The 25,106-nt window shown below is 35.2% G+C and overlaps 3 protein-coding genes and 1 long non-coding RNA gene across 6 annotated transcripts; 1 reads left to right on the forward strand and 3 right to left on the reverse strand.

Moving 5' to 3' along the window:
• Positions 1-5,562: 5,562 nt before the first annotated feature.
• LOC114924428 (uncharacterized) lies at positions 5,563-6,268 on the reverse strand. The gene is made up of 2 exons (XM_029288982.1): positions 6,092-6,268; positions 5,563-6,009 (listed from the first exon to the last, which is right to left on the reverse strand). The coding sequence occupies exons 1-2, from the start codon at positions 6,266-6,268 to the stop codon at positions 5,563-5,565; spliced, it is 624 nt and encodes a 207-aa protein (XP_029144815.1).
• Positions 6,269-8,898: 2,630 nt separating this feature from the next.
• Positions 8,899-13,851, forward strand: LOC112710490 (uncharacterized). Of its 3 annotated transcripts, none has more exons than XM_025762729.3 (8): positions 8,899-9,030; positions 9,812-10,131; positions 10,248-10,445; positions 10,670-10,942; positions 11,327-11,429; positions 11,565-11,683; positions 12,254-12,430; positions 12,725-13,851. In XM_025762729.3, exons 2-8 carry the CDS (start codon positions 9,832-9,834, stop codon positions 13,505-13,507), a joined length of 1,953 nt encoding a protein of 650 aa, XP_025618514.1. In that variant the 5' UTR covers positions 8,899-9,030; positions 9,812-9,831; the 3' UTR covers positions 13,508-13,851. The 3 variants fall into 3 exon arrangements, with proteins under 3 accessions (XP_025618514.1, XP_025618513.1, XP_025618515.1); XM_025762728.3 differs by having other exon boundaries at positions 8,936-9,315; XM_025762730.3 differs by lacking the exon at positions 8,899-9,030 and adding an exon at positions 9,073-9,315 and having other exon boundaries at positions 9,819-10,131.
• LOC140175281 (uncharacterized) lies at positions 11,838-12,805 on the reverse strand. Its single transcript, XR_011865421.1, has 2 exons — positions 12,672-12,805; positions 11,838-12,444 (listed from the first exon to the last, which is right to left on the reverse strand). It is a non-coding gene; the product is annotated as an uncharacterized lncRNA (long non-coding RNA).
• A 6,865-nt stretch (positions 13,852-20,716) lies between the features above and the next one.
• On the reverse strand, positions 20,717-23,782 carry LOC112710492 (subtilisin-like protease SBT1.4). The gene is made up of 2 exons (XM_025762731.3): positions 22,835-23,782; positions 20,717-22,725 (listed from the first exon to the last, which is right to left on the reverse strand). The coding sequence occupies exons 1-2, from the start codon at positions 23,485-23,487 to the stop codon at positions 21,027-21,029; spliced, it is 2,352 nt and encodes a 783-aa protein (XP_025618516.1). The 5' UTR covers positions 23,488-23,782; the 3' UTR covers positions 20,717-21,026.
• Between the last annotated feature and the right edge of the window lie 1,324 nt (positions 23,783-25,106).

Here is a 25,106-nt window from a genome sequence, read left to right on the forward strand (position 1 = left end):
GGCAAAATTTGATAAGAACTTCCCAATCATTGGAAACTTTTGCTACAGACTTTTGCTTTGTCAACCAAGTCTTGTGGTAACTTACAGTGTAGTTGAACCTAGATTGAACTGCTACAATAATATATTTCACCTTTATCGATGGGTTTGCTTCAACCAATGGCTTGCTAGCATCTGCAATCATGTCAAAGTGCAACTTGAGATGATATTGTGAAATCATCACCATGGTGCACGTTTAGGGTTTTAATCACATTGGCAAAGTTTGATAAGAAACTTTCCAATCACTGAAAATTTTTGCGACAAACTTTTTCTTAGCCAACCAAGTCTTGTGGTAACTTACAGTGTAGTTGAACCTGGATTGAACTGCTGTAATAATATATTTCACCTTTATCGATGGGTTTGCTTCAACCAACGGCTTGCTAGCATCTGCAATCGTGTCAAAGTCCAACTTGGTATGATCTTGTGAAATCATCCCCATGGTGCACATGTGTTTGTCATTATATCTCTTGATTTTTTAACAACCTTTCTTTCGAATCAAGCTAGTTCGGATAAGCCAATCACATCCTATACTATACCCCTTGCATTTTGCGTAGAATGTTTGCGGTTCTGACTCATACACAATGTAATCAACTTCTTTAGAGATAATGTAGCTTTTGATTGCAGAGATCGTCGATTCTGTAGAACCAAATTCTATTCCGATACTAAACTCACCATCTTCTGCCGCAACATTACCTTCACCTATGAAATGCGAACCACCATTAGTCAATCATGGCTGAATAAAGAAATGGTAATGGTAACTTTAATTAATAAACATAACATACCCATATTCGCATATTTAGGAAATTTTGGAGCATGAATGGTTATGAGATCTAGATTTCGCATAAAAGATAAAACACTAAAGGGGTGCTGGTTGACAGCTATATATGCTTCATTTGCATTGCCGGATTGCTTGTCACGTCTCCATCATCGTTGTCGTCATCAACTTTGTAGTTGGCTTCGAATTTCTCTTCATTGTCATCGTTATATTCTTCCCAAACTATATCCTCGAGTTCATCCATATTCACCTTCTCGCCAACCACGTCCAACCCCATATGCTAATGAAACTCAACGTACAAATTTATCATCGGCACGTGAAATCGGGTTTGTTGATAAATATAGAACATCTAGTTCATACATACATCGTCAGTGATGGACATTATTTGAAACTGTATTAGCCCAACAAATACTTGTATAAGATTCTTGTATAAAATATTGCTCAACTTCTTTGAAATGTGACTTTGTATGTTATCACAAAGACCATTTTGTAACTTCACAAAACTCATGGTGCATGGAATAGCTAAAAAAAGGACATTCACAAACAAAAATAATTCTTTCATGTGTGTTTGGTATGATCTCACCGTTATAATAGACTTGAAAATTTGCAATACCTTTCATAACCTTAACCTCACCTCACCCAATTTTTTTTGGATATTACTAATTCTCACAAAAAAACAATCGCAAGTACAAAAGAGAGATAAATGAAAATATTACTTATAGGCAAGGCTCTCGAATTAAAATATTTTATTTATCCAAAATATAAACCATGATTTACAAAATAAACCTACGTTTTGCAGGTTTTGAAATAAAATAAATTAAAATTTTAAAATACAATATACGTTTGTGATGTTCAAAACATAAAAAAAAAGAAAAAAAGGGGTAAAATGCAATCTACGTTTTTGAAGGTTGTATATTTAAAAAATATTAAAATGCTAAACAAAACCTGCATTTTATAGTATTCATATTTTAAAAAAATAAGAAATCAAATCACAAGCTGCGTTTTGTACAAACATCATACTAGTGCAAATAATACACATCCATTTCATGGTCTAACACTAATATTTTTTCATATGTAAAAAAGTCAACCTAAAAATACACCCAAAATTATTTTTTTGCTGACAAAAATACCTCTAAATTTTATTATAAATAAAAATATTCGCAAATTATTTAAAAATGTGACAAAATTGCATACTCATGAATTAAAACGTTCTATGTTAACAGGAAACAATAATATATCAAACAATTTTTTTTATGTGACAAATAAGACTCTAATATTAACAAATAAATCACATTACACTTTTAAATTATTTAAAAATATTTTTATCAATAATAAAATTTAGAAACACTTTTATGTGTGCCAAAATTTTTGGATAGTTTATTCGTTCACTTAATTTAAACAGTATAATTTTAGGTACTCTTTAAATATTATCTTTTATTCAATATTTAGATGAGAGAGAAAATAAAAAATAAATAATTTTTCTAATTTTTTAAACAATTAATATGTGAAAGCACTTTTTAATTTTATTATGGAGTGGGAAATGGTGTAAAACGGCGATATGGGGTGTATGAGTGATATACGTGTTTGTGGTGTCAGTGACTTAAAATCGGACGGTCCGATTTAGGAGTGGGTAATCAGGCGGTTCGATTAGGGTGCACAAATCGGACCGTCCGATTTGCTTCCTCTAGTCCATGTGTCGCGCATGCAGCGTCCCCCAGCGATGGTGCCCCTTAAACAAACATGTTCCCTTGCTGAGCCCACTCTTCCCTCTGAAGTTACTTTCTTCGTTACCCACACACACAGCCAGCATTTTCTTCTTTGTTGTTCATCTTTATTTTTTGAAAAATTTTTTTCTTCTACAATAAATAAAAAATTACAATGACAAAGAAACAAAAATGTAAAGATGTTGATCATCTTGAATTTCATATTATCAATTATCTCTACCACTCTGATTATGTAAGTTTGTTTTTTAAATTTTTTATATTTCTGAATTATTATTATTATTTTTAGAAATTTAAAAATATATATATTTAAAATGATATATATGTAGCTGTAATTGTTATTAATTTATTATTGTTACAAATATTATAGAATTATTATTATTATTAAAAATTTAGGAAAATATGTTTAAAGAATAGTTAGAAATATATATATATATATATATATTTAGATTTAGTTAGTAAATATTTTAATTAATATTAATATTTGAATATTTTAATTAATAGTAATATTTGAATTTGTTAAAAATATATGTTTAGAATTTTTTATAATAATTTTAAAAATTATTTTTTTAGAGTTACGATAATAATATGTTTTGTAATAATTATATGTTTAGGTCTGGTAATAATAATTTATTTATTGTTATATATTTAAATTAATAAAAATATATTATTGTAGTTGAAGTCTTAATAAGTGGAACATGATTAGTTAAAGAAGAGTTGGATTTATTTAGTTATTAGTAATTATTAACAGTTGAAGTATAGTCTAATAAATTAATTACTATTATTAGAGAATTATTAACTTTTAGCAGTGGATTAACATGTTTTGTGTAGTTAAGGTTGTAATAATTTTTTTAATAATGATAGTTAAATTATTAGTAGGTTAGTTGTATTTATATGCATGTATACTAGTTACTAAATTAGCATTAGTCTAATAAATTAGTTACTATTATTAGAAAATTATTAATTTTTAGTAGTGAATTAGTAATTATTATTAATTTACTAATAGTTTGTTATATTTTTGTAGAGTTTATAAAATTTGACATGTAATCACCTACTGTTTTTAGATCGGTATAATTATGTTGTGGAAGAGTATTTACGATTTACTGATTTTTATCATGTTTCCCAAATTTGAATAGTTCAATGCCAGAAATTACTGGTAAATGTTCTAGTAGAGAGGTGGCACTCAGACACACACATATTTCACCTTCCGATTGGTGAGTGTGCTGTGACACTAGAAGATACGGCTTTGATTCTTGGTCTTCTGAGAAACGGTCTTTTAGTGACAGAAGTGACTATGAGTAGTCACGAAACCTTAAAGGCTGAGTGTTTGTACCATTTTGGGGTTACATCGAGAAAGTAAGACTGTAGAGGAAGCTGCATAAAATTGACATGACTTCGGAATTTAAAAGAACGTTTATAGTGTGTTGACGAAGACAGTATTCATAGGTATGTGAAGTGCCACATTATGTTGTTATTTGGTACGATTTTATTTGGAGACAAGTCTGGGACAACTGTGTACTAGAAGTTTCTGTCTTTACTTCGTGATTTTGGCAGTATCGGACAGTATAGTTGGGGATCGGCATGCCTAGTACACATGTATAGGTCGTTATGCAGGACTTCTCGTTTTGACTGCAAGAAAATCGACGGTCCGCTAACACTTATGATAGTTTGGGCTTGGCTCTGTCTACCACATCTTGCGCCGGTTCCTAGGAAACTCCACAATTTTTTGCTTGCAAACAGGTAATATTGTCAATTTACATTTTACATTCATATTTAGCATCCTATTGTGTTAATGCAATAAATTACCTTAGGTGGCGTAACTGGGACCGTGGAGGTGACGCTATAGATATCTTAGTCTTGCTCACTTTAGGAAGTCATTTGATGATCTTCAAGAAGGCCATGTTTGTTTTCATTAAAGGAGTATTTGTTTATATTTTAGTGTAATTATTATTTGGCTTGTAAGTTTGTTTCTTTTATTGTGTATAATTTGTGTGGCAGGCCTATGCTGTTAATCGCATTGAGCCAGACATAATTCCTGCAGAAATCTACATTGATTAGTTGTGTGGAGCGCTACGGAGCCATTAGTATCATTTGGGTGCATTGAGTGGCATGCTTTCGATTGGATTAGGCGACAGTTCGGTTTCATTCAGGGAGTTCCTCATCAAGAACAGAGTTTGGATAAGGCACACGGAAAAGTTCTGACTAGTCCTAAGAATCTTGAGTGGGCCATAGTTACGAGTCATTCATTTTGGGTGATGCAGTGGACAAATAGGTATAATCACATTCTTACTGAGATTTTCGTGCCTCCACAGCATCCCTTAAAGATTTACATGCATTGGTACCATACAAAAGATGGCAACCACTTGAACTTGTCGGATCTTGTGGTGCAAGAGAATGATTAGGGTAAACCAGTTAGGGATGATGACAACCAAGAGCAGGAGAATGATGACTATCAGTCACTGCCACCCTAACCTCAACCTCTAGAAGAACAACCACAGTCTTCGATTCCATATGTACCTCAAACACAGTTTACCCCGTTATACCCATTACATCAGTAGTACTGGAGTACTCCATAGTTTGACACAGGAAAAGGAGCTTTATTTAGCCAGTTACTTGTGTTCATAGATGCAGATCCAAGCCCATCACAATCTAGCCATCAACCTGATATGATGATGGGTAGGTAATTCCTTGGACGCGAGGTTTCCATGCCGCACTTCCTCGGGCAATTCTGGAGGGGTAGTATCTAGAGACTCTAGTAGAAGTGACGGTGGTCGAGGAATTCTTAACAGCCAAAACCCACGACATGTTTCAATTGGTCTAATTGAGGAGAATATTAAGGCAATTGAGCAAGAGGCTAATGACTATCTAGTAGATGAACCAGATGACGAGGACAATATAGAAGATATGGATGATGATCAAGAATTCGAAGACGACGAGTCTGATCATGGTAATGATGCAAGTCCAGGTAAAAGTTTACTTTTTTGTTGTTTGATTCATCGAGTACTTGGATAAAATGTAAAATACATAACTCTACTGAGCATTGTTGCCTGCAATTGCACCTCTGGATTGACGGCATCTACTACGGATGTGGCCCTCGGCCCCACATTGCCTACACTGCCTAGGACCACGTAACATTCGCGTGTCCATCTCGTTCAAGAAACGCGTCATCCTTGGGCAACCTTTGGTAACATGTCTCAGGAACGGATTTGGTACGAATCGATGCCCGTTATAAGCAGGCCATGTAGTAGGATTCCTTAGTGGCTTAAACCTGGCTCGGTATACACATTGAACTTGATCCATCTTATAAACATCATGTACATATACTTGCCAATCTAGCCGTTGATTCGCATAACATGCAAACACATGTCGACAAGGAATTCGGTCTACCTGAAACTCACCACAGTCACATCGGTATCGACAGAGGTTGACGGCATACTCCATCCCACTTGGCATCTCATGCACTTCAAAGACCTCATTCTGTTTGTCAAAGCAATTAACTTGGATGTTTCCTGATGCAAGTTGATTTGCATGCAATTTGAGTCACAAGCTCAGAAAAAACATGTCCAGCATTAATCCAAGCCTCCGCCTCGGCTCTTTTTCGTGTGAACAATTCTTTAAGCCTGTAAAATGTTACTTTCACAAGTGCAGTGATAGGGAGATTGTGTGCACCCTTTAAGACTGAGTTGATGCATTCCACTAAGTTCGTGGTCATGTGACGTTCATCAGTAACCACCATCGAATGCCAATAAATACTGCTTGTGGGGTATTCGGCTTAACTAGTTAGTGTAAGTCTCGCCCCGTTCTCGTAAACGCTAGTAACGCAACTCATACTCGCGGACTGTCCTCGAATATCCTACGCAATAAGAAAAAACAAAGAAAAAAATAAATAAGAAACACTGTATAAAGATAACTCCGTTAATTATGAACTTCGTATTACTCGATGTTACCTATATTGACGACAAGTTTTTGTAGGTATGGTACCTTGAACTTTCTCAAAAAATTTGACTCTATATGCCTGATGCAAAACATATGAAAAGCTCTAGGAGACGACTAAGCTCTGTTACTGTGGGCCACAACTGCATTGATGGATTTCTGTTAGTCAGAGATCAGTCCCACACCATCCCGAGTCACTACATGTTGTCGTAGGTTACTAAGAAAAAAGTGACACCCATCAGAACTCTCTTCCTCCACAATAGCAAATGCAATTGGGACGATACTGTTGTTACCATCTTGTGAAACTGCAACCAACAGAAAACCCTTATACTTTTCGTACAAGTGGATCTCATCCACCTGGACAACTGGTTTACAATGTCTGAATGCTCTAATACATGGGTAATAACTCCAGAAGGCTCGATTCAACACCTTGATATTAATAACCAAGTCATTACCTTGATATGCAGGCGTAGTCTCAAAATGGACAACTACTGATGGCTCCTTATGACACATGGCTTCAAACCATATAGACAAAGTTTCGTACGATACTTCCCAATATCCAAATATTTTTTTCACTGACTTTTGCTTAGCCAACCATGCTTTCTGATAGATGATGGTGTAATTGAACTTTGACTGCACTTCCGCAATAACTGATTTCACCTTTATCTAGGGGTCAGCCTCAACCAACGGCTTTATCGCTTCTACAATTGTGTTTGAATCTAGTTTCGAATGATCCTGAGAAATGGTTGCTCTGGTACAAGTGTGACTACTATTATACCTCCTTATAACCCAACAGTATTTTTTGCTGATCATGTTAACCCTGATAAGCCAATCACAACCTAACCCATACTGCGTACACTTGGCATAAAATGTCAATGGCTCCGACTTATACACCCGGTAGTCTACACCTCTTCGGATAACATAATCTTTCATCACCATAATAACAGCTTCCCTGGAATTGAATTCCATTCCCACGGCAAAGTCACCATCTGCGATAATAGGAATTTCTACCACGATGACAGTCGTACCAAAAATATTTAATAAACAAATATTTAATAACTGAAATTAAAAGTAAAATCTATCTGTAACTTATAAATCAATCATACCAAAAATTTGTTACTAACATAAATAAATATTCATATGCCGAAGCAATATTTATAGTATTAATTTATAGTTTAATATTAATATAAAAATCAATACTCACTACATTATATTAATATAAATAAATTTTACATCAAGTAATTATCTCAATTTTACATCACGTACTTGCATTCACATATTCAGGAAACTCCGGATCATGCATGGTTTTCAAATCCAAAGCTCACATAAAAGATGGCTCCTCAAACGGATGTTCGTTTGCCAATGTATTTGTCACGTCTGTCACATTTTCCTCTATAGTGCCGTCACCTTGAACTTCTTCTCCCTCTGGACCAACAACTTCGTAATTGCTTTCAAACTCTTCTTCACTGTCACTATTGTAATCTTCCCGTTCAATATTTCGGTCGGCCTCAAATTGTTCAAACTCAATATACAACTCAATGAACGGCATCTGAGCACGACTTTCAATATACATTGAAAACATCTCTTGCATGTTCGCTTCATCAGTCATATATTTGGTTTGAAAGTGAACGAATCCGCCAAATACCGATATAGGATACCTGTATAAAATGCATGATATTTTTCTTGACATTTCAGAATCTATCTTCTCACAAATCACACCTTTTAGTTTCTCAAATGAGATTGTGAATGGACTAACAATATCTAACGGATTTTCACAAACAAATTTCACTCCTTCAGATGTTTGTAACAAAATCTGACCAAAATAATATATTTTTAATAGGACTCTATCATCTATATTTCTCACTCACATAAATATAAACTCCAATATCAATTTTTTTGCACTCAAACGAAACAATGGAGATAGAGCTAAAGGAGGAAGAAGAACAGCACGAAGGAGAAGAAGATATTTGTAAACTCGTAACACACACACACACACATATATATATAGACACATATAAACATAACACATCGTACCACTCGATTTTTGTTTGTCCATTGAAATAATATATATTATACTGAAATCGGATGGTCCGATTTACATTTCTCGAAAAAAACCTACTGAAATCGAACGGTTCAATTATAATAACCAAAATTCAAAATTTTTTCTCCACACAAATTAAATTATCCGATTTGTGACTCCAAATTTTTTAATAAAAAAAATGGGACAATCCAATTTTACCATGCTTGGATTCAGGTAAAGCTGCTCCACACTCTTTTATAGGACCCTACAATTTCATAACCTGACACAACACACACCGTTTCAATATAAAAAAATAAACCTACGTAAAAGTAGATATTTAAATTAATTAAATAATAATAAATCCTTAAAACAATTAACTTAAGACTGAAGTTAAAAGACAACTATATTTCTCTAATTTAAATTGTTCCCGTGGGTTGCTCACGTGCTTCGCACGGAGAATGGAAGGTAGTTTGTCCTCCATTCTTCGGGTATACAGTTAGCTGAAGAAAGTTTCTTCTTCGCTGGTGTCGGTTTGAAAACACCTTGTACGTAGGATCATGTACACACGCCACGTGTCCCTTAAACCCATAGAATAATGAAAACAGACTGTTGTTCCTTATTGTTTCTGCGCTGTGTTTTTACGTTCTTTTTCTTCAAACAGAATATAAGACTTTAAAAAACAAACGTCAGCAGGGTACTTTCATTTGGTTGGATTACTGTTACATGCTTCATTACAATTTATAAACTATCAAACTTTCAATTCAATATGTTTCCTTCAATCTCTTCGTTTTCTTTTTCCCTTTTGTTTCTTCTGAAGTCACGTTCGTCAGGTTTGTTAACTTTCGTTTGTATATTATATACTTTCTTTTATAAACTTTGTGATTTATAATTATTAGGGTTTTCTATTGCAGCTTTTTTTTTTCATTTTTTCAGGCTGCTGCAATTTTTTCTCCAATCAAATTAATTGACTTGATCGCTTATTTCCGACCTCTGTTTATTGATTAACCGAATGAATCGAACTCGAAGTTCAAATTTTATTGCCAAATAAAAATGTTAGATTTACCTGTTGAATAGTAATATTGAAAAACCTCAGTCTTTTTCATATTATGTGTTCTACTTTATGCTCTTTTCTCTAATTTTCTTTATTACAATTTTGATTCTTATAGTTTTAGTTCCCAATTTGATAAAAAAAATTGAAAATCACTATTTTGGTTTAATTTATACTGTAGAAATTGACAAAATGTCTTCCAGTTTTTTTTTTTTCTTATGTAATTCTTTATCATATCTTTTAGAGTTGTTTTGTTAATAACTGAGTTATTGGTATAGGAAATAGGGATAGTGGAATCATGTCAACTACAACTATGGCTACTGCAGTGGGTGCAGCTGCTCTTTTGTACTACACATTGAATAGGAGATTGCAGTCTCATGAAATAGACAAAGATGAAGATCACAATGGCAATGATTCGCAGGATGTTGTGCCTTTGGGTATCGAACGTGTTTCCCATAGATTAATCCAAGCCCCTGCAACATGGTTAGAGACGATCTCGACGTTGTCGGAGACTCTCAGGTTTACATATTCGGAGACGCTTGCTAAATGGCCTATTGGAGATTTGGCATTTGGTATCAACTTTCTAATGAAGAAGCAGGTTATAGGGACTTTGCTTCTTTAACCAACAGATAATAGTTAAGGAAACTGTGGAGTTGTGTTACAGCTAGTGACTATTAATTTTTAACTGTTTAGAGTTGTTTTTATGCTGTGCAGGGAAAGTACCATGTTGAAAGTGTCTTTGCTGATAAGGACAGTTTACAACTGAAAGGATCTGATATTACTGCTGAACTTAAGCATCTCTTAACCTTGTTGACTCTGTGTTGGCATTTTTCAAAAAAGCCCTTCCCTTTGTTCTTGAAAGAAACTGGCTACAATGATGAAAATGTTCTTTTTCAGGAACCAAAAGCAGGAGTAAGTCTTCTCTGAATTTATGAGAAAAGCACTATAAAAACTTAATATCTGTATCATTTGTGGTTGGAGGGAAGGCTGATATAACATAACAGAAGATGTTTACTTTAGACTAACAAATCAGGCGCATATTTGATTAATAGAATAGTTTTTGCCATATCGGTAGTCGTAGTTCATTTCGTGAAAAGCAATATATGTGTAAAGTTGTCTTTTCATTTGTCATGCAGATTTTGAAACCGGCTTTTACAATAATAGTTGATCATGAGATGAGATGTTTCCTATTATTAATTCGGGGAACACACAGTATCAAGGATACTCTAACAGCTGTTACAGGATCTGTGGTACCCTTTCATCATAGTGTAGTTCATCAGGGAGGTGTTAGTGATCTGGTATTAGGTTATGCGCATGGTGGAATGCTTGCAGCTGCTCGATGGATTGCAAAGCTATCAACTCCATGTCTGCTTGAGGCACTTAGTCGTTACCCTTCCTATAATGTTAAGGTGAAGATTCCTTTTTCAATATGTATTTATTAATAAAAGAATTTTATTGAGAAGTAGACAATGAATTTCAAACGTTTGGGAGAAGAAGAAGTTCAAAGTCCTTTCTTGCATGCATTCCTTGTTAGAAAGCAAAATCATCTTTTTCACATTAACTTGTGTTTTTATGTTCAAATAGCTACTAATCATGATAGTAGTTGTGGATATGGAAGTTATATTTGTTCCTCTGTAGTCATATAAGATAATCTTATAGGTCTTGATACCAACCAGTTTATAAAATTATTTTTTGTTTTCTATCCATCTATGTTGGATGTTTAGCTTTCAATACTGGTGTATGATGCTTGGTGGTTTTTTGTCTCACTTATTGAAGTGGCTTTTTTTATGCAGATTGTTGGGCACTCCTTGGGTGGTGGCACAGCAGCACTTCTAACTTATATTCTAAGAGAGCAAAAGACACTGTCTACTACTACATGTGTTGCATTTGCTCCAGGTCAGTCTTATATATATTAAAAGCTATATTCTTTTTGTAAATTAGATTTTGCATCTTTCCAAATTTAATGGATATATTCAAATATCTTGGAAAGTGAATGTTCAGTTGGAACTGACACCTTTTTATTCTGTGCAGCTGCTTGTATGACGTGGGAGTTGGCAGAGTCCGGCAATGATTTTATCACTTCTGTTATAAATGAGGCAGACTTAGTGCCTACATTCTCAGCTGCTTCCGCAGATGACTTGCGTTCTGAGGTTTTGATCTTGAGAATTTCTAAACAAAATGAATCATGCATCTTGTATTTGAGAATATCTTATAATCTGATTGATTAGCCCAATATATATGCTGATATTTTTGAGATCTGCCAACTCTGGATTCTATCAACTAAATAACACATGGGTGAGCGGTTTTGTTAGGTTTATATCAACTGAATTATTTGATAAGTCGGAAACAAACAACAACAATTTCAGCATGAAATATACTCTGGGAGATTAATCATGTAATTATCCTATAGCTGAGGGTTTATATAGGACATGGACTACATTGTTGAAGTTACATTTTGGAGATTTTCTGAGTCTCATTTTTCAACATGAACTTTAAGGTCTTACAATGTATACTATAGAAAATGCAAAGTATTTCTTATAGTAGTCTTTATGCTCTCGTTTTAAGTCAAGGCTTTAAGATAGAGTTTGCTGAACCTAATTTAGTTTGGTTGCCTTATTGGAGCTTCAATTAACATCATTTTTGGGGTTTGATGTTTTTGTGTTTCATTTTAGCTTTACTGCATCACAAATATTAAATAATTAATTATGTTAAGTTTATAGGTTATGGCGTCAGCATGGATAAATGACTTGAGGACTCAAATTCAGCAAACAAGAATAATCAGCACTGTCTGTCGATCTGCTTCAGCACTGGGTTCTCGTCTGCCATCCATTGCTGCTGCTAGATCAAAGGTTGCAGGGGCTGGCGCAATGTTGCAACCTGTTTCTAATGGCACCCAGGTACTTTTTCTTCTCTGATATAATTTTGTGCAAAGGTATCATATATAATACAACAATTATCTTGAAAGGCTGGATATGATAAACTGCACAATATAACTAAAAGAGGGCTAAAACAAAAGAAAATCAAAGAAATCCAGTTGTGTGTCCTGTTTTGAGCAAAAATTTTTTTGTTGTTGCAATCCAGTTGCCAGAAGAGTGTCAAAACCATAAAATTAAATTTCTAAATTTTAATAATTGGTACCTGGAAATGCAAGCACTTTTTTTCTCCAGTTTCTGAATTTTGAACAACTATAGGTGGTTATGAGGAGGGCCAAAAGTATGGCTCAGGCAGCATGGATGCGTCCAAGTCTTAACCTGTCCTCTTGGTCTTGCATAGGGCCTCGTCGTCGAGCGATTTCTCATTCAACCTCCAATGATGAAGCAAACTCCCCCACATGTTCAACCTCTAACAATGAAGAAAGTTTGGATCAACCTCTTTATAATACCAAGAAAGGGGTGAATTCCGAGAATATGAACATACCTGTATCTTCGTCTATAGAGGAATGGTATTCCGAAATAGGATGTGCCGATGAAAGGAGTATGATTGATGAGAGACATGCTGATCATCCCAGTGACATTTTGGAAGACGGCCGATATGTGGACCACGTGAATGAAGTGTTATTGTGGCATGAGCTGGAGCATCAGTTGTATGAAAGCTCCAACACTGAAGAGGGTAATGTAGTAAAGGAGATAAGGGAAGAAGAAACAGAAATAACAGAGGTTTCTGGTGGGCAAACCCAGAGCTCTACTTCAGAAATGAAGGAAGTTCACAGGTTTTTCCCTCCTGGAAAGATAATGCACATAGTTACACTTCACTGCAATGCTTCTGATAATGAAAACAATAGTAGCCAAACCTCGACGAGTTCGGATGGTCGCGAGCCAGATGAGACAAAGATTGGGATATTTCAAACTCCAAGGTCTTTATATAGCAAAATTAGACTCTCACAAACCATGATCGCTGACCACTTCATGCCGGTTTATAGAAAGCAGATCGAAAGACTGATTCAAGAAGTGGAGGAAGAGGAGGAGGAGGAATAATCTAACTGCGGATCATAGTTCACAGTAGTGTTATAGTTAAAGGACATGTTAAATTTTGATTCATTTGTTTTTACTGTCATGTATGTCATTGGGTGTTTTTTTTTGTCCCATTGGCATTTCGACTACAAAAACAGTTTTTGCGTTATGCTGCAGAAACTGATGGGTGGGACTGGGACCAATTCGGATCAATGGATGGCTTTGACATTGATTTTTGCCCGGGAAAAGCAAGTGTAAATAATGTTGTGGTAATTATACAAGCGGAAGAAAAAAAAAAAGGATCAACCTGACTCATTGATGCTAATGTAAAAATGCAATCATTTTCTGAATAAATGTTTGTAAAGAAAGATTAGTCCATGGCCATGTATGTATGAAGCAGCAGATTCCATTGCCATTGAAAATTGAATGGTTTTTGTAATTATTGAGTTTGGTAGAGGTCACCCTCACACATGATGATGGGGTCTCTGCTGCAGGCTCAGTAATTGAGGTGGACCCTGCTGTCTCTGCCACTTGAACTATAGATTGAGAAAAGAAAAAAAAATATTTTTATTCATGAATTTTACAAATGTTAATAAAAGTATTTATAAAAAAAAGTTAATATTATGTCTATAAATAATATGTTTTGTGTGATAAAAATACTTAAATATTAAATTGTTGATTTTTTAAAAAATTTCTAAATCACATTCACTCTTTATTTTTAATTTTAATTTCACCACCATTTCTTTTTTCATATTTCTTCTTTCGCAGATCTCAAATTTTCATATCCTTTCATTATTATTAGGGGTGGCAAACAGGCCAAAATCTACTGAGGTGACCCGCATAACTCGTCAAAAAATACAGACTGGAATGAAAATTTGAAATCAGCATAATTAAAAAGCTCGTCTAATTCGCACTGCCTAACCCACGGGCTTTGGCGGATTTCAGCGACGAGGGACGGACTTTTTCGGTGGTCTATTGTTTTTTTTTGTAATTGAAAATGTTCTAAGTTATAATTTAGATGATGTTCTATGTTTGATTGATTAGAGCTTCAAGATGTTTAATTATATATTTTTGACAATTATTTTATTTTGTACAAGGTTGGTTTTATTATTTTATTTCAAAAAATTTGGTTGATGAATGATGATTATGTTTATTATATATTTAGAATTATAAAAACTTTAATGTTTATGAATTTAGAAATTATAATTTTTTTATGTTTTTAGAAATTATAAATTTATTGAAATGGTTGTGAAATTATATATATTATTTAATATGTAATGATTTATTAATAAAAAATAAAAAAAATTAATAAAAAAAAGTGAATTGGCAGGCCTAGCCCGCTATCCCGCCGTTAGGCGGACAGGAGAGGAATTTGGAACCGCCTCACTAGGCGGGGTGGGTTATCCCGCCAAATGGCTGATTTTTGGCGAAGCGGGGTGGAATGGGTGGGCCCTAATTAACACCACCTTCCCACCACACGATGCAATTTGTCCTCGTCACCCTTTTTTTTTATCACTCTCTACCACACTCACTTTAACATCAACTCTAACATCGTACTTCACTACTCACCGCATCACCTCACCACTGCTACATCTCATACACATTAACTAACAACAAGAATAGAAATGAGAAAGACAAAGAGAAGCAAACTAAAGTTAGAAATAGATCAAATTAGAGGAGAAAATATAAACAACAATGGAGGTTGCGTGTGTGTATCAGAGAGAGAGAGAGAGAGAGAGAGAGAGAGAGAGAGAGAGAGAGGGAGGGAGGGAGGGAGGGAGGGAGAGAGAGAGAGAGAGAGAGAGAGTCACCCCTAATTTTTGTGACTTGATCATTATCCTTGTCCTTCACAGCATATTGATATCGATCGCTCCTCCGTTAACATCAACATTATCAATGGTGCCATCTTCTCTAAGGTGTCCAAGATCTTTTGATCTCTCTTCATCGTCCTTCCCTTTTTTTTTTGGAAAAAAATCTGAATATTTTGTGGTTTGATTGCTTGTAGTTGTTGTTGTTAAAAGATGATGTAATTATAGTTGTGATAATGAAGAAGGGAGAAAGGCGGGACTGATGGGGGTGAAAGGATTGAGGTAGTTGATGTCGATTCCGTCATGGTAATGGTGGTGGTGTAGCAGAAAAGAGAGAAGGTGGTTAAGGTGATGGTAATGGATAATTATAAAATTTGGGATCTGAAAAAGAAGACATAGGAAAGGAGTTTAGGTTGAAGATAAATGGTGAGGATAATTTAAAAATTTATTAAAAAAATCAACAAAAATTTAAGATTTAAGTATTTTTTTCACACAGAATCTATCTTTTATGGATAATGTTTGTTTGTTCTTTGATTGGTACTTCTGTCAGTGTTTATAAAGTTTATAGCTACAAATAGTTTTTTTTTTTTGAAAAAAAAGCATTCAACTTCATTAGAAATGAAAAAAAATCCATGTGAAACTTGACGTTGATGATTAATTTAGGTATAATCATATTAATAGGTAGTAATGACACTTAAGTAAAGGGTATAAAAAGTTTTACGAAAAAGCTCTACAATTAAGTAAAATATCTAACCAAGTCCAACTAAGTATTGTGTGCGCTGTTACACTCTTGCTGCTCCTTCTTTTTCTTCTTCTCCTCTTCCTTTTTCTTTATCTTTTTCTTTCGTTATCGTTGTTGTCATCACCACCACTAGCACCTTCTCATCCTCCTCCTCCTTCTCTTTTTCCTTCTTTTTTCATTTAATTTCGTTTTTTCTTTTTTTTCCCTCCTCATTCTTCTTGTCATCATCATCTTCTTTCACATTCTCATCATTCTTATTTCACCCTTTTAATAAGAACTTGTGTTACGCTTAAGAAATTTCAGTGTCAAAATAAAAAATTTCTTATGTCACGATTAAAAAGTTTTGGTACTATTTTTGTTATATTATTTTTTTACTTTTTAAAAAAGTTAAAGATAATATTCATGAATACTCGCGAGTAAGAGTGGTAACGAGCTGAAGTCCGTCAGGTTGGCTCGCATAACTCGTCAAAAAAGGCAGGTTAGACTAGAGTTTTGAGTCTTCCAAAATTAAAAAAAAAATTGTCTAACTCGCATCGCCTAACCCATGGCCCTTGGTAAGCTTTGGCAGAGTGGGGCGCACTAACTCCACCCACCATTTTATTTTTTTTTAAGGCCTAAACCAAAAACTACCCAACCTATAAATTCAACTACTTAACCCAACCCATAAACACAATTCACTCCTATTAGTCTCCTTACCTACCCCTAACCCTACTCACAAACTCACAATTTTATATTTGGAATGTTCATTTATTTTACTTAAGCTATATTGAGGGAGGGAGAGAGAGAGGACCACCTCACTAGGTGGCAAGGATGTGCTACCTCGCTTGCCACTTTTAAAGTATCTGCTTTTCCTGCAAAAATAATTAAATGGGGACCCATGACAAGAATAAAACGGAAACGATAAACATTTTTCTAAACCAGGATTAAAAGCAAAAGAAGGGTACCGCGTAAATACTGTGGTCATCCCAAGTTCGAAATATTAAAAGTACTTCAAACAATTATAATCCTATTCCCAAGCTATATGACCAAATTAGTTAGTGTGTCACGTGATTTAGTATTATTAATCTTATTATAATTATAATTACAACTTTGCTAGGTAATTAACTAAGATACTAGCTAATTCTGTCAACTTTAATGTAGAGTCCAACAACAAAGTCCAATAACATAAAAAATCATCCCACCATTTTCACCCAAGACTAATCTTAGCTTACCTTTTCACTTTCATACGCAGTAAAATTTATAATTCACAAAACAATCGCACACTACTCTCCTCTCATTCCCACCCATGTTAACGCCGGAGTCCACCCAGTTGCGTTATCGCCTCCCAACCAGTTCCGGCCACACCACCGCTACATGAAGAAGCCACGTGTCAGCTCGACAACGCCGACAACCATAGCTCCCAAGAAGGCAGTCTCGCACGCTGTCGCTGCCTCCGCACATCTTGGCCCCTCGCGCCATTGTTGCCCTCGTGTAACCCGACCCTACGATGTTGACCCGGTGCTAAATGTCATTCCCATGAAGTAACTGCTTGCGTCCTCCGTCGCCAAAGACCACCACAACACGCATGCGAAGGATCACCAGTAGTCCGTGGTTGCAACACGCCAATTCCGACCCTAAGTTCCCTTGTTGCTGACTGCAACGAAATCCCTTACAAGGTAATGCCACTTGTGCCCGATATGTGGGATTTTTTTTCTTTTGTTTAAACTCTCTTTATCAGAAGGAAACAAAAAATTCATTTAATTTGGTGATTATTCGGAAGTTTGTTTCTTTGTTAAACATATGTTTCTTAGCTCTTTAGATGGATGCTTCTTAATATAGAATTGCGAATGTTCCTTCTTGTTTGATGGATTTTTTTTGCTCTTAGTTGGATATTTCTTTGTATTGTATCTAGATGTTTCTTAGTATATGATTGCAGATGTTTTTTTGCTGGATGATTTTTTGTATTGTAGATAGATATTTTTTAATATAGGATTATGGATGTTCCTTCTTGTTTGATTCAGAATGGTTGTAGAGTTGATGCCATCGCTTCCTCCGACGGCATCTAGAATCAACGATGGTGTAGAATGGAGACACAGCAAGAGCAACTCCAACACAGATTGGTGGAGGACGACTGCCCCAGCCAGCGCACTCTGCGACGATGAGAATCCGACGTAGGTCGGTCTGGCGCAACGACAGATAAGGTGATACGTGCTTCAAATGTTCGAGATATGAAGAGTTCAAGTATTATTTAAAAGATATTAGTTTACATTTTTAGAATATTTTAATTTAATTTGATGTATTTTGATTTTGTTTATTTGATTACTAGATTGGGCCTTATGTTTATGGGCTTAGGGTTTTATATATTTTAACCTAATAAGAGGTTATAAATACCTCACAAACTAGGATAATGGTAGCATAGAATTATTTAGAGGTTTGAAAACCCCTTTTTCGGTTTCATAATGAAACCATGATATGGACAATTGAGGTTGAGGAGTCCCTCTTTTGTTACATTGGGGAATTGGGTAGAAGTTTGAGGAGTCTCTTCGATTCAATTCCCAAACTATGGCATTGACAAGTTAGGTTGAGGAGTCACTTTCTTGTTGCGTCAAAAAATTGGATAGAAAGTAAAGTGATTCTCTTTGTTCTCAATTTCAATCTATCTTTTTTTTTTATTTCAATTTTTGTGTATCTTTTTTATTTAGTTTTAATCCTTATCTTCTTGTTTATCTTTTATTTCTTTATTATTTAGTATCAAAACTCCAGTATTAGATTAATTCTTAGTAATATATATTTATTCTTCTTTTATCATAAAAAAAGAGTCCAGTGTCTGTCACATCTTTCTTTAAATTTTTGTGTTCTTATTTTCTGTTTGTGTTTCATTATTGTTTTGTCATCATTGTTGATTTTATTGTTTAAAAAAATAAAAAAACATACAGTGCAAAAAAAAAGAGAAAAAAAGAAATATATACAAAAAAAAAAAAAGAAATTATCTTCCTTGTAATTATTGTGCTTTTCATATACTATTTTTTCACCTACAAGATTTGAGGACGAATCTTTTTTGAAGAGGAAGAGAATGATATGTGCTTTAAATGTTCGAGATATGAAGAGTTCAAGTATTATTTAGAATATATTAATTTATATTTTTAGAATATTTTAATTTAATTTGATGTATTTTGATTTTGTTTATTTGATTACTAGCCTTATGTTGATGGGCTTAGAATTTTTTATATTTTAACCTAATAAGAGGTTATAAATACCTCACAAACTAGGGTAGTCGTAGCATAGAATTATTTAGAGGTTTGAAAACTCTTTTTTTAGTTTTATGATGAAAACATGATGTGGACAATTGAGGTTGAGGAGTCTCTCTTTTATTACATCGGGGAATTGGGTAGAAGATTGAGGAGTCCCTTCGATTCAATTCTCAAACTATGGTGTTGACAAATTAAGTTGAAAAATCCCTTTTTTTGTTGCGTCAAGAAATTGAGTAAAAAATATAGTGATTTTTTTTGTACTCAATTTCAATCAATATTTTTTATTTTTACTTCAATTTTAATGTATCTTTTTTATTCGATTTGAATCCTTATCTTTATTGTTTATTTCTTTATTATAAGATGTCAGCAATGACAGTTATGATCACAAAATGGTATGTTTGTTACGCAGTAAAAATAAGAGTTACTTTATAATTCTATTTTTAACAAATTTAAAAATCGAATTTTTAAAAAGTGGTTTAAGTTAGCTGGTGGATAGTTAGTTTCCTATACTTTCTTTTATAATTAATTGCAGAATAATAAAATGTAATGCTAAGCAGATTACTATATACATACAAACTAAATCGTTGTGTAGATTACCCAAGTCGAGTAATCAAAGGAAATAATCGTCGCATACAACAAACTACTCTACATACATGTACACAAGCATTGTCTCATAACATTCAAACGATAATCAATAATCATCTAAGAACCATACCATGATCACAAATAAAAATTGCTTGATCATTAATTTTTTACTTGCATTACATGCGCATTGTCTCTTAATGCTTTTCGTCAAAGACGTTGAAATAAAACGGCACTTTCTTCTTCAACAAAATATGCTCGGACTGAAAATTACCAATGAAAACTTTAATGAAAACCATAATTTTTTTTTGTTTTATTCACGGTATTTTTCAACCTGACAGTTAACGATCAATTTGTCGTATATTTGAATTTCTTTTCAAAATTTGCTGCTAGCTGTATGCACAAAGTAAAATTCGAATCCCGGACATTTGCTAATCACTCGAACAAATCAAATTGGTTACAAAAACTGTAAATTTCCACTTCCCAATTTGCTTCTTCCTTCAAAATGCCCACCATTGAACAACTCGTTAATTTTTTGTATAGTATAAATTCATTGGGCCTATCTGTCTAAAACACCCCAGCATATTTTTCAACTACATCCTTCCATTCTGACCAAAAAAGCAAAAAACTACATCCTTCCATGGCAGCAACCTTTTCTTGTCCCACACATAAATCATATGGAATTGTGATATTTTCTATATATAAAAGGAAAAATTGAAGACATTATTTTAGCACTAATTCTATTTATGAACTCTAGTTATTTACACTAGAATACTAAATCTTAAATTTCTCTTTTTAATTAAAAAAAAAATTCAAACTACAAATAACATTTTCCTTCGAAGTAAGAAGATATGCTAGAAAAGGCAAGACAAATTAAAATGTCATTAGCATTTCGGCTGATTCATCATAATAAATATGCAGTCATGCAGAACCACGGCTATTTTTTCTATCACTATTCTAATCAATGCCATTCATCACTTCATGTGACTTGATCCCATCATAACTCATTACAAGTTCATCTTCTGGTACTTCAAAGCTAGCATTAAAATTGCAAGACAGAGAGTACCCAGCAATTATTCCATACTTTTGTACAACAATAAGCAAGCATAAATTACCAACAAAGAAACTAAAACCATAACCTGAAACCTCTGCTGCTAGATCCGTGTAACACTCGAGTTCACTCAAATGGATGATGAGAGTCCTTCTCTCCATCTTACAGCAATCGGGCTCCTCACACTGTGGCTTCCATCACTCCACTCAATGGACCCAAAACTTGAAGAAACCGTATTCCCAACCCCTCTAGTAAACGTTACCTCAAATGCTTGTGTCTTGTTTTCAGCACTAAACACAAGCTTGCTTGGTGACACTACAACTTCGACACCAGGAGGAGCAACAACTTTCACATTGTAAACAGCATCAACCGAACTCCCCACGTTAGTAACAACCCGTTTGTACTTAACCTCGCCATGATCCGCACCAAACTCAACCGCGAAAGACGGGTAATTCAGATCACCGGGACTAGTTAACTTACCAGTCCTAGCTACTTTAGTTTCGCAAATGTCTGAACTAGTAGCCTCCCTAACAAAAACAGCAATATCCTTATTGTCATACCCAATTGAGCATAGGAATGCAACGTAGTCATCAATGTCCAAATCATAAACCAAACCAGGATTGAGTGCCCTGTTTGGATCAACATGTCCAGCACCATGAATGAAAGGGTTTGACTCTCCACCAGTTCCAAGATCCTTAATTTTACCCCCCGAGTTATCGACATTATAAGCGGTTGTCATCAAAGCAGATTTTATAGCAGCAGGTGTAAAAGATGGATATGCCTTCCTAAGCAATGCAGCGATGCCACTAGCATGGGGGCAAGACATAGAAGTACCCGAAATAATGTTGAATTCGACTCGTCTAGGATCAATTTCTAAATCAGTAGGTCCTATCTTCCCAGTCCACCCTGCCAAAATGTTAACACCAGGGGCTATAACATCCGGCTTAAGAATCTCCGGCGTGAGATGGTTCGGTCCGCGGCTAGAGAATGAAGCAACTTGTGGAGCAGAAGGTGAAGAACCAATGACAGTGCCTCTGAACTCTATTGTTGCAGTTGGAGATTGGCTTGTTTTTATGTATTGCTTGATCTTGTCTCCTGCGGTTTGACCCACCATGGTTGCCGGAATAAGATGTGCATCCGCGAGAAGCTCCTCACCATTCTCTTCAGTGTTGGCTAATATCATTCCCAACCCACCAGCAAGCTTCACCGCACTACCTTTCTCAACTCTAGCATTCACTCCCCTGTCACAAACAACTATTTTTCCTTGAACCTTGGAAGGTTCTAGAGACCCAATGTAGCACAGCCTGTTTCCACAATCCGAGGCATAAACCAAAGGAAGCTTAAAATCAGGCAACTCTTGGCCGTAGTACAAAGAAACCCCTCCAAAAACACTCCCATCTCCAAGAACCACGTCAGCAGGAAACTCCCTGTCAACGGTAGAAGCGCCAACGGTCAAAATCCAGGGAGCAATGTTCACGGCAGTGAACGGACCGGGACCGGAATTGCCGGCAGAACAAGAAACAAGAACGCCGTGCTGCGCTGCACCGAACGCACCAACGGCGATCGAATCATGAGAGTACGGTGGCGCATAACCGTTTGCACCAACAGAGAGGGAAATTACATGGACTCCATCAGCAACAGCTTGATCCATGGCAGCAAGAATATCAGAATCAAAACACCCCATTGACCAGCAGATCTTGTATGCTGCAATTCTAGCCTTTGTAGCCATACCTCTGGCTTCGCCCTGTGCATAGTGGAACAAGCTCGCATTAGAAACGACGGAACCAGCGGCGGTTGAAGCAGTGTGCGTTCCATGGCCTTCAGTGTCCCTAGTAACAGAGCAAGGATATATATAACATAAGAATAGATTTCTCGTAATTAAAATTCAAATAGTAACTATGTTACGTTATTGTTAGCTTTTGATTTAATTTTTATCACCTAGCAGACTTGGATTCTGTGGATTCATCGATGGGCTTCTCGCGGAAAGCCTCGTAGCCTTTGTAGAAGGCTCTGGCGCCTATGATCTTCTTGTTGCATGAGGAAGCGGGAAAGTCGGAACCAGTTTCGCACACGCCTTTCCAGGAGGAAGGGACGGCGGAGAGGCCGTCGTCGGAGAAGCTTCGGAGCTCCGGCCAGATCCCCGTGTCGAGGACTCCGATGATGACGTCGTCGGCATAGTCGGAATCTGGCCATATCCCGAAGGATTCGGCGAGGCCAAGGAAGCGAGGGGTGTGGGTGGTGTGGGGGTGGCGGATTTGGTCCGGCACGACGGAGAGGATGGCTGGGTTGCGCTGGAGGGAGGCGGCCTGCGCGGCGGTTAGGCGAACGGAGAAGCCATGGAGGGCGTAGTTGTAGGTGTATAGGAGGGTGGTCTGGTCAACGGAGGAAGGGAGGGAACGGAGGATAGAGTGGTACCAGTGGTGGGGAGAGGCGAAGTGAGATGGCTTCTGTGATTTTGACACGTGGATGATGTAGGTGTGTGGAGCGTCGGATGATGATGCGTCAGAAGTGGAGGATGAGAAAGAAGCTAGGACACAGAAGAGGAAGAGAAGAGAAGAGAAACATGAAGAGAAAGAACGAGTTAAAGCCATTATTGTGTTTTCTTGTACCCGGAGAAATGGGAGGAACTGAAGTGAGCAATATTAGGTGGCGTCGATTGGGCGTTGGGTTTAGTAGCTTAGCCAGTGAGTGGTAGGCAGCTGTTGGTGTGATGAAGAAAGATGAAGAATGTATCTGACCTCCAAATGGGGGAAGGTGTATGGTTGTTTAGAGATATTTGCAGCATGTGATTAGGAGGATCTGTTATTAAATGGTAGTGTGGGGCCCATGTGTGGAGACGGGGCTGCTATGGGTTTAAACTTTAAACCAAGTTCTGAAATCAGACTCATGGTTGAACCATTCTAATTATTGATTTATTAGTCTAATTAATTTAACATAATTTAATAAAAATAATTATTTTATAAAATAAAATATAAATAAATTCATTAAATTTTATAGTTTAATTTTAACTTCAAAATGTCGTCCATATTTAAAATTATAATTCATAAAATATATTAATAACTTTTGTTCGTATTAATTATTAATAATTTATTATATCATATTTAAGGATGGATGCATTCATATATAATACATATTTTATAAAAATTAGGTATATAGTGAAAGAAGTGAGAGTTAAATTCATAATTTTTTTTTATGTAATGACTTGTAATAAGTGAACAATTATTAAATTAGTTAGTTAATTTAGTAATTTAGAGTATTAGTTTTTTATTTTTTATTTTATTAATATATATAAAATTTAAAATAACTGAATTTTAAATTTTCTTGAAAAATTTTAATATTTCTACAGGTAAAGTAGGATTTAGAACTTTAGAGTATGGATAGAATTAAGGTTGACAATCGAGTAAAATAAGGTAAAATTTTAATAAAATTTTTAACCCGTGAGTAAGGTTAAGGTAGGATCCAAACCCTACCCTACCTTATTCATTGCCAACTCTAATCACACTATTAAACTCATCAACATCGTGACAATAATTTATGCACAAATTTTATAAGGTTGTCAACACAAAAATTAATGAAGATAAACTGATCATAATAACCAAGTAAAAGCTCATGTTTCATTGTACAAATTTCATTAAAACTCATGGAATATTTTCATTGTGCAAATCTCATGAAAGATTAACAAGTTTTGCCAACTAACTATACACCATATTAGTATTTGCAAGGTTTTCCAATAGCACAACACAAAAAGCATAGTAGTGAAGAAATAGAGTACTAGCAATGACTAGAGAAGGATAAACATAATAGCTGTGAGCAGAGCTAATCAATAATTATTTAAAGTGGCTTCTGAACAAAAAATAAAAAAAAAATCAAAGAACAAGCACTAGCAGTGAACATAGAAGAACGAGCACAGCAACAATGAGCAAAGTTAATCAATAATCATTTAAAGTGGTTTTTGAAAAAAAAATAAAGAACGAGCACTAGCAGTGAACATGAAAGAACGAGCATAGAGACGACAATGAGTAGAGCTAATCAATAATTATTCAAACTGGTTTCTAAATAAAAAATTAAAAAGAACAAACAACTACTACAGCAACAATGAGTAAAGTTAATCAATAATTATTCAAAGTGGTTTCTGAACAAAACAAATGAAGAACAGGCAATCAAGAGATCTGAGCAAAGTATGAGGGAAAGCGGTTGAGCGCAACAGAAG

The sequence above is a fragment of the Arachis hypogaea genome, chromosome 9 (assembly GCF_003086295.3).
Source record: "Arachis hypogaea cultivar Tifrunner chromosome 9, arahy.Tifrunner.gnm2.J5K5, whole genome shotgun sequence".
NCBI lineage: Eukaryota > Viridiplantae > Streptophyta > Magnoliopsida > Fabales > Fabaceae > Arachis > Arachis hypogaea.

Bases quoted from the DNA above. Each gene is read 5' to 3' on its own strand.
- LOC114924428 (XM_029288982.1), bottom strand. From the start codon at position 6,268: ATGGTGGTTACTGATGAACGTCACATGACCACGAACTTAGTGGAATGC. The intron at 6,010-6,091 runs GTTTTTTCTGAG...TTTGACAAACAG, and splicing joins CTTGGATTAATGCTGGACAT to AATGAGGTCTTTGAAGTGCA.
- LOC112710490 (XM_025762728.3), top strand. From the start codon at position 9,252: ATGTTTCCTTCAATCTCTTCGTTTTCTTTTTCCCTTTTGTTTCTTCTG. The intron at 10,132-10,247 runs GTTATAGGGACT...TATGCTGTGCAG, and splicing joins ACTTTCTAATGAAGAAGCAG to GGAAAGTACCATGTTGAAAG. The intron at 12,431-12,724 runs GTACTTTTTCTT...GAACAACTATAG, and splicing joins CTGTTTCTAATGGCACCCAG to GTGGTTATGAGGAGGGCCAA.
- LOC112710492 (XM_025762731.3), bottom strand. From the start codon at position 23,487: ATGGCTTTAACTCGTTCTTTCTCTTCATGTTTCTCTTCTCTTCTCTTC. The intron at 22,726-22,834 runs GTGATAAAAATT...CTCTGTTACTAG, and splicing joins ACAGAATCCAAGTCTGCTAG to GGACACTGAAGGCCATGGAA.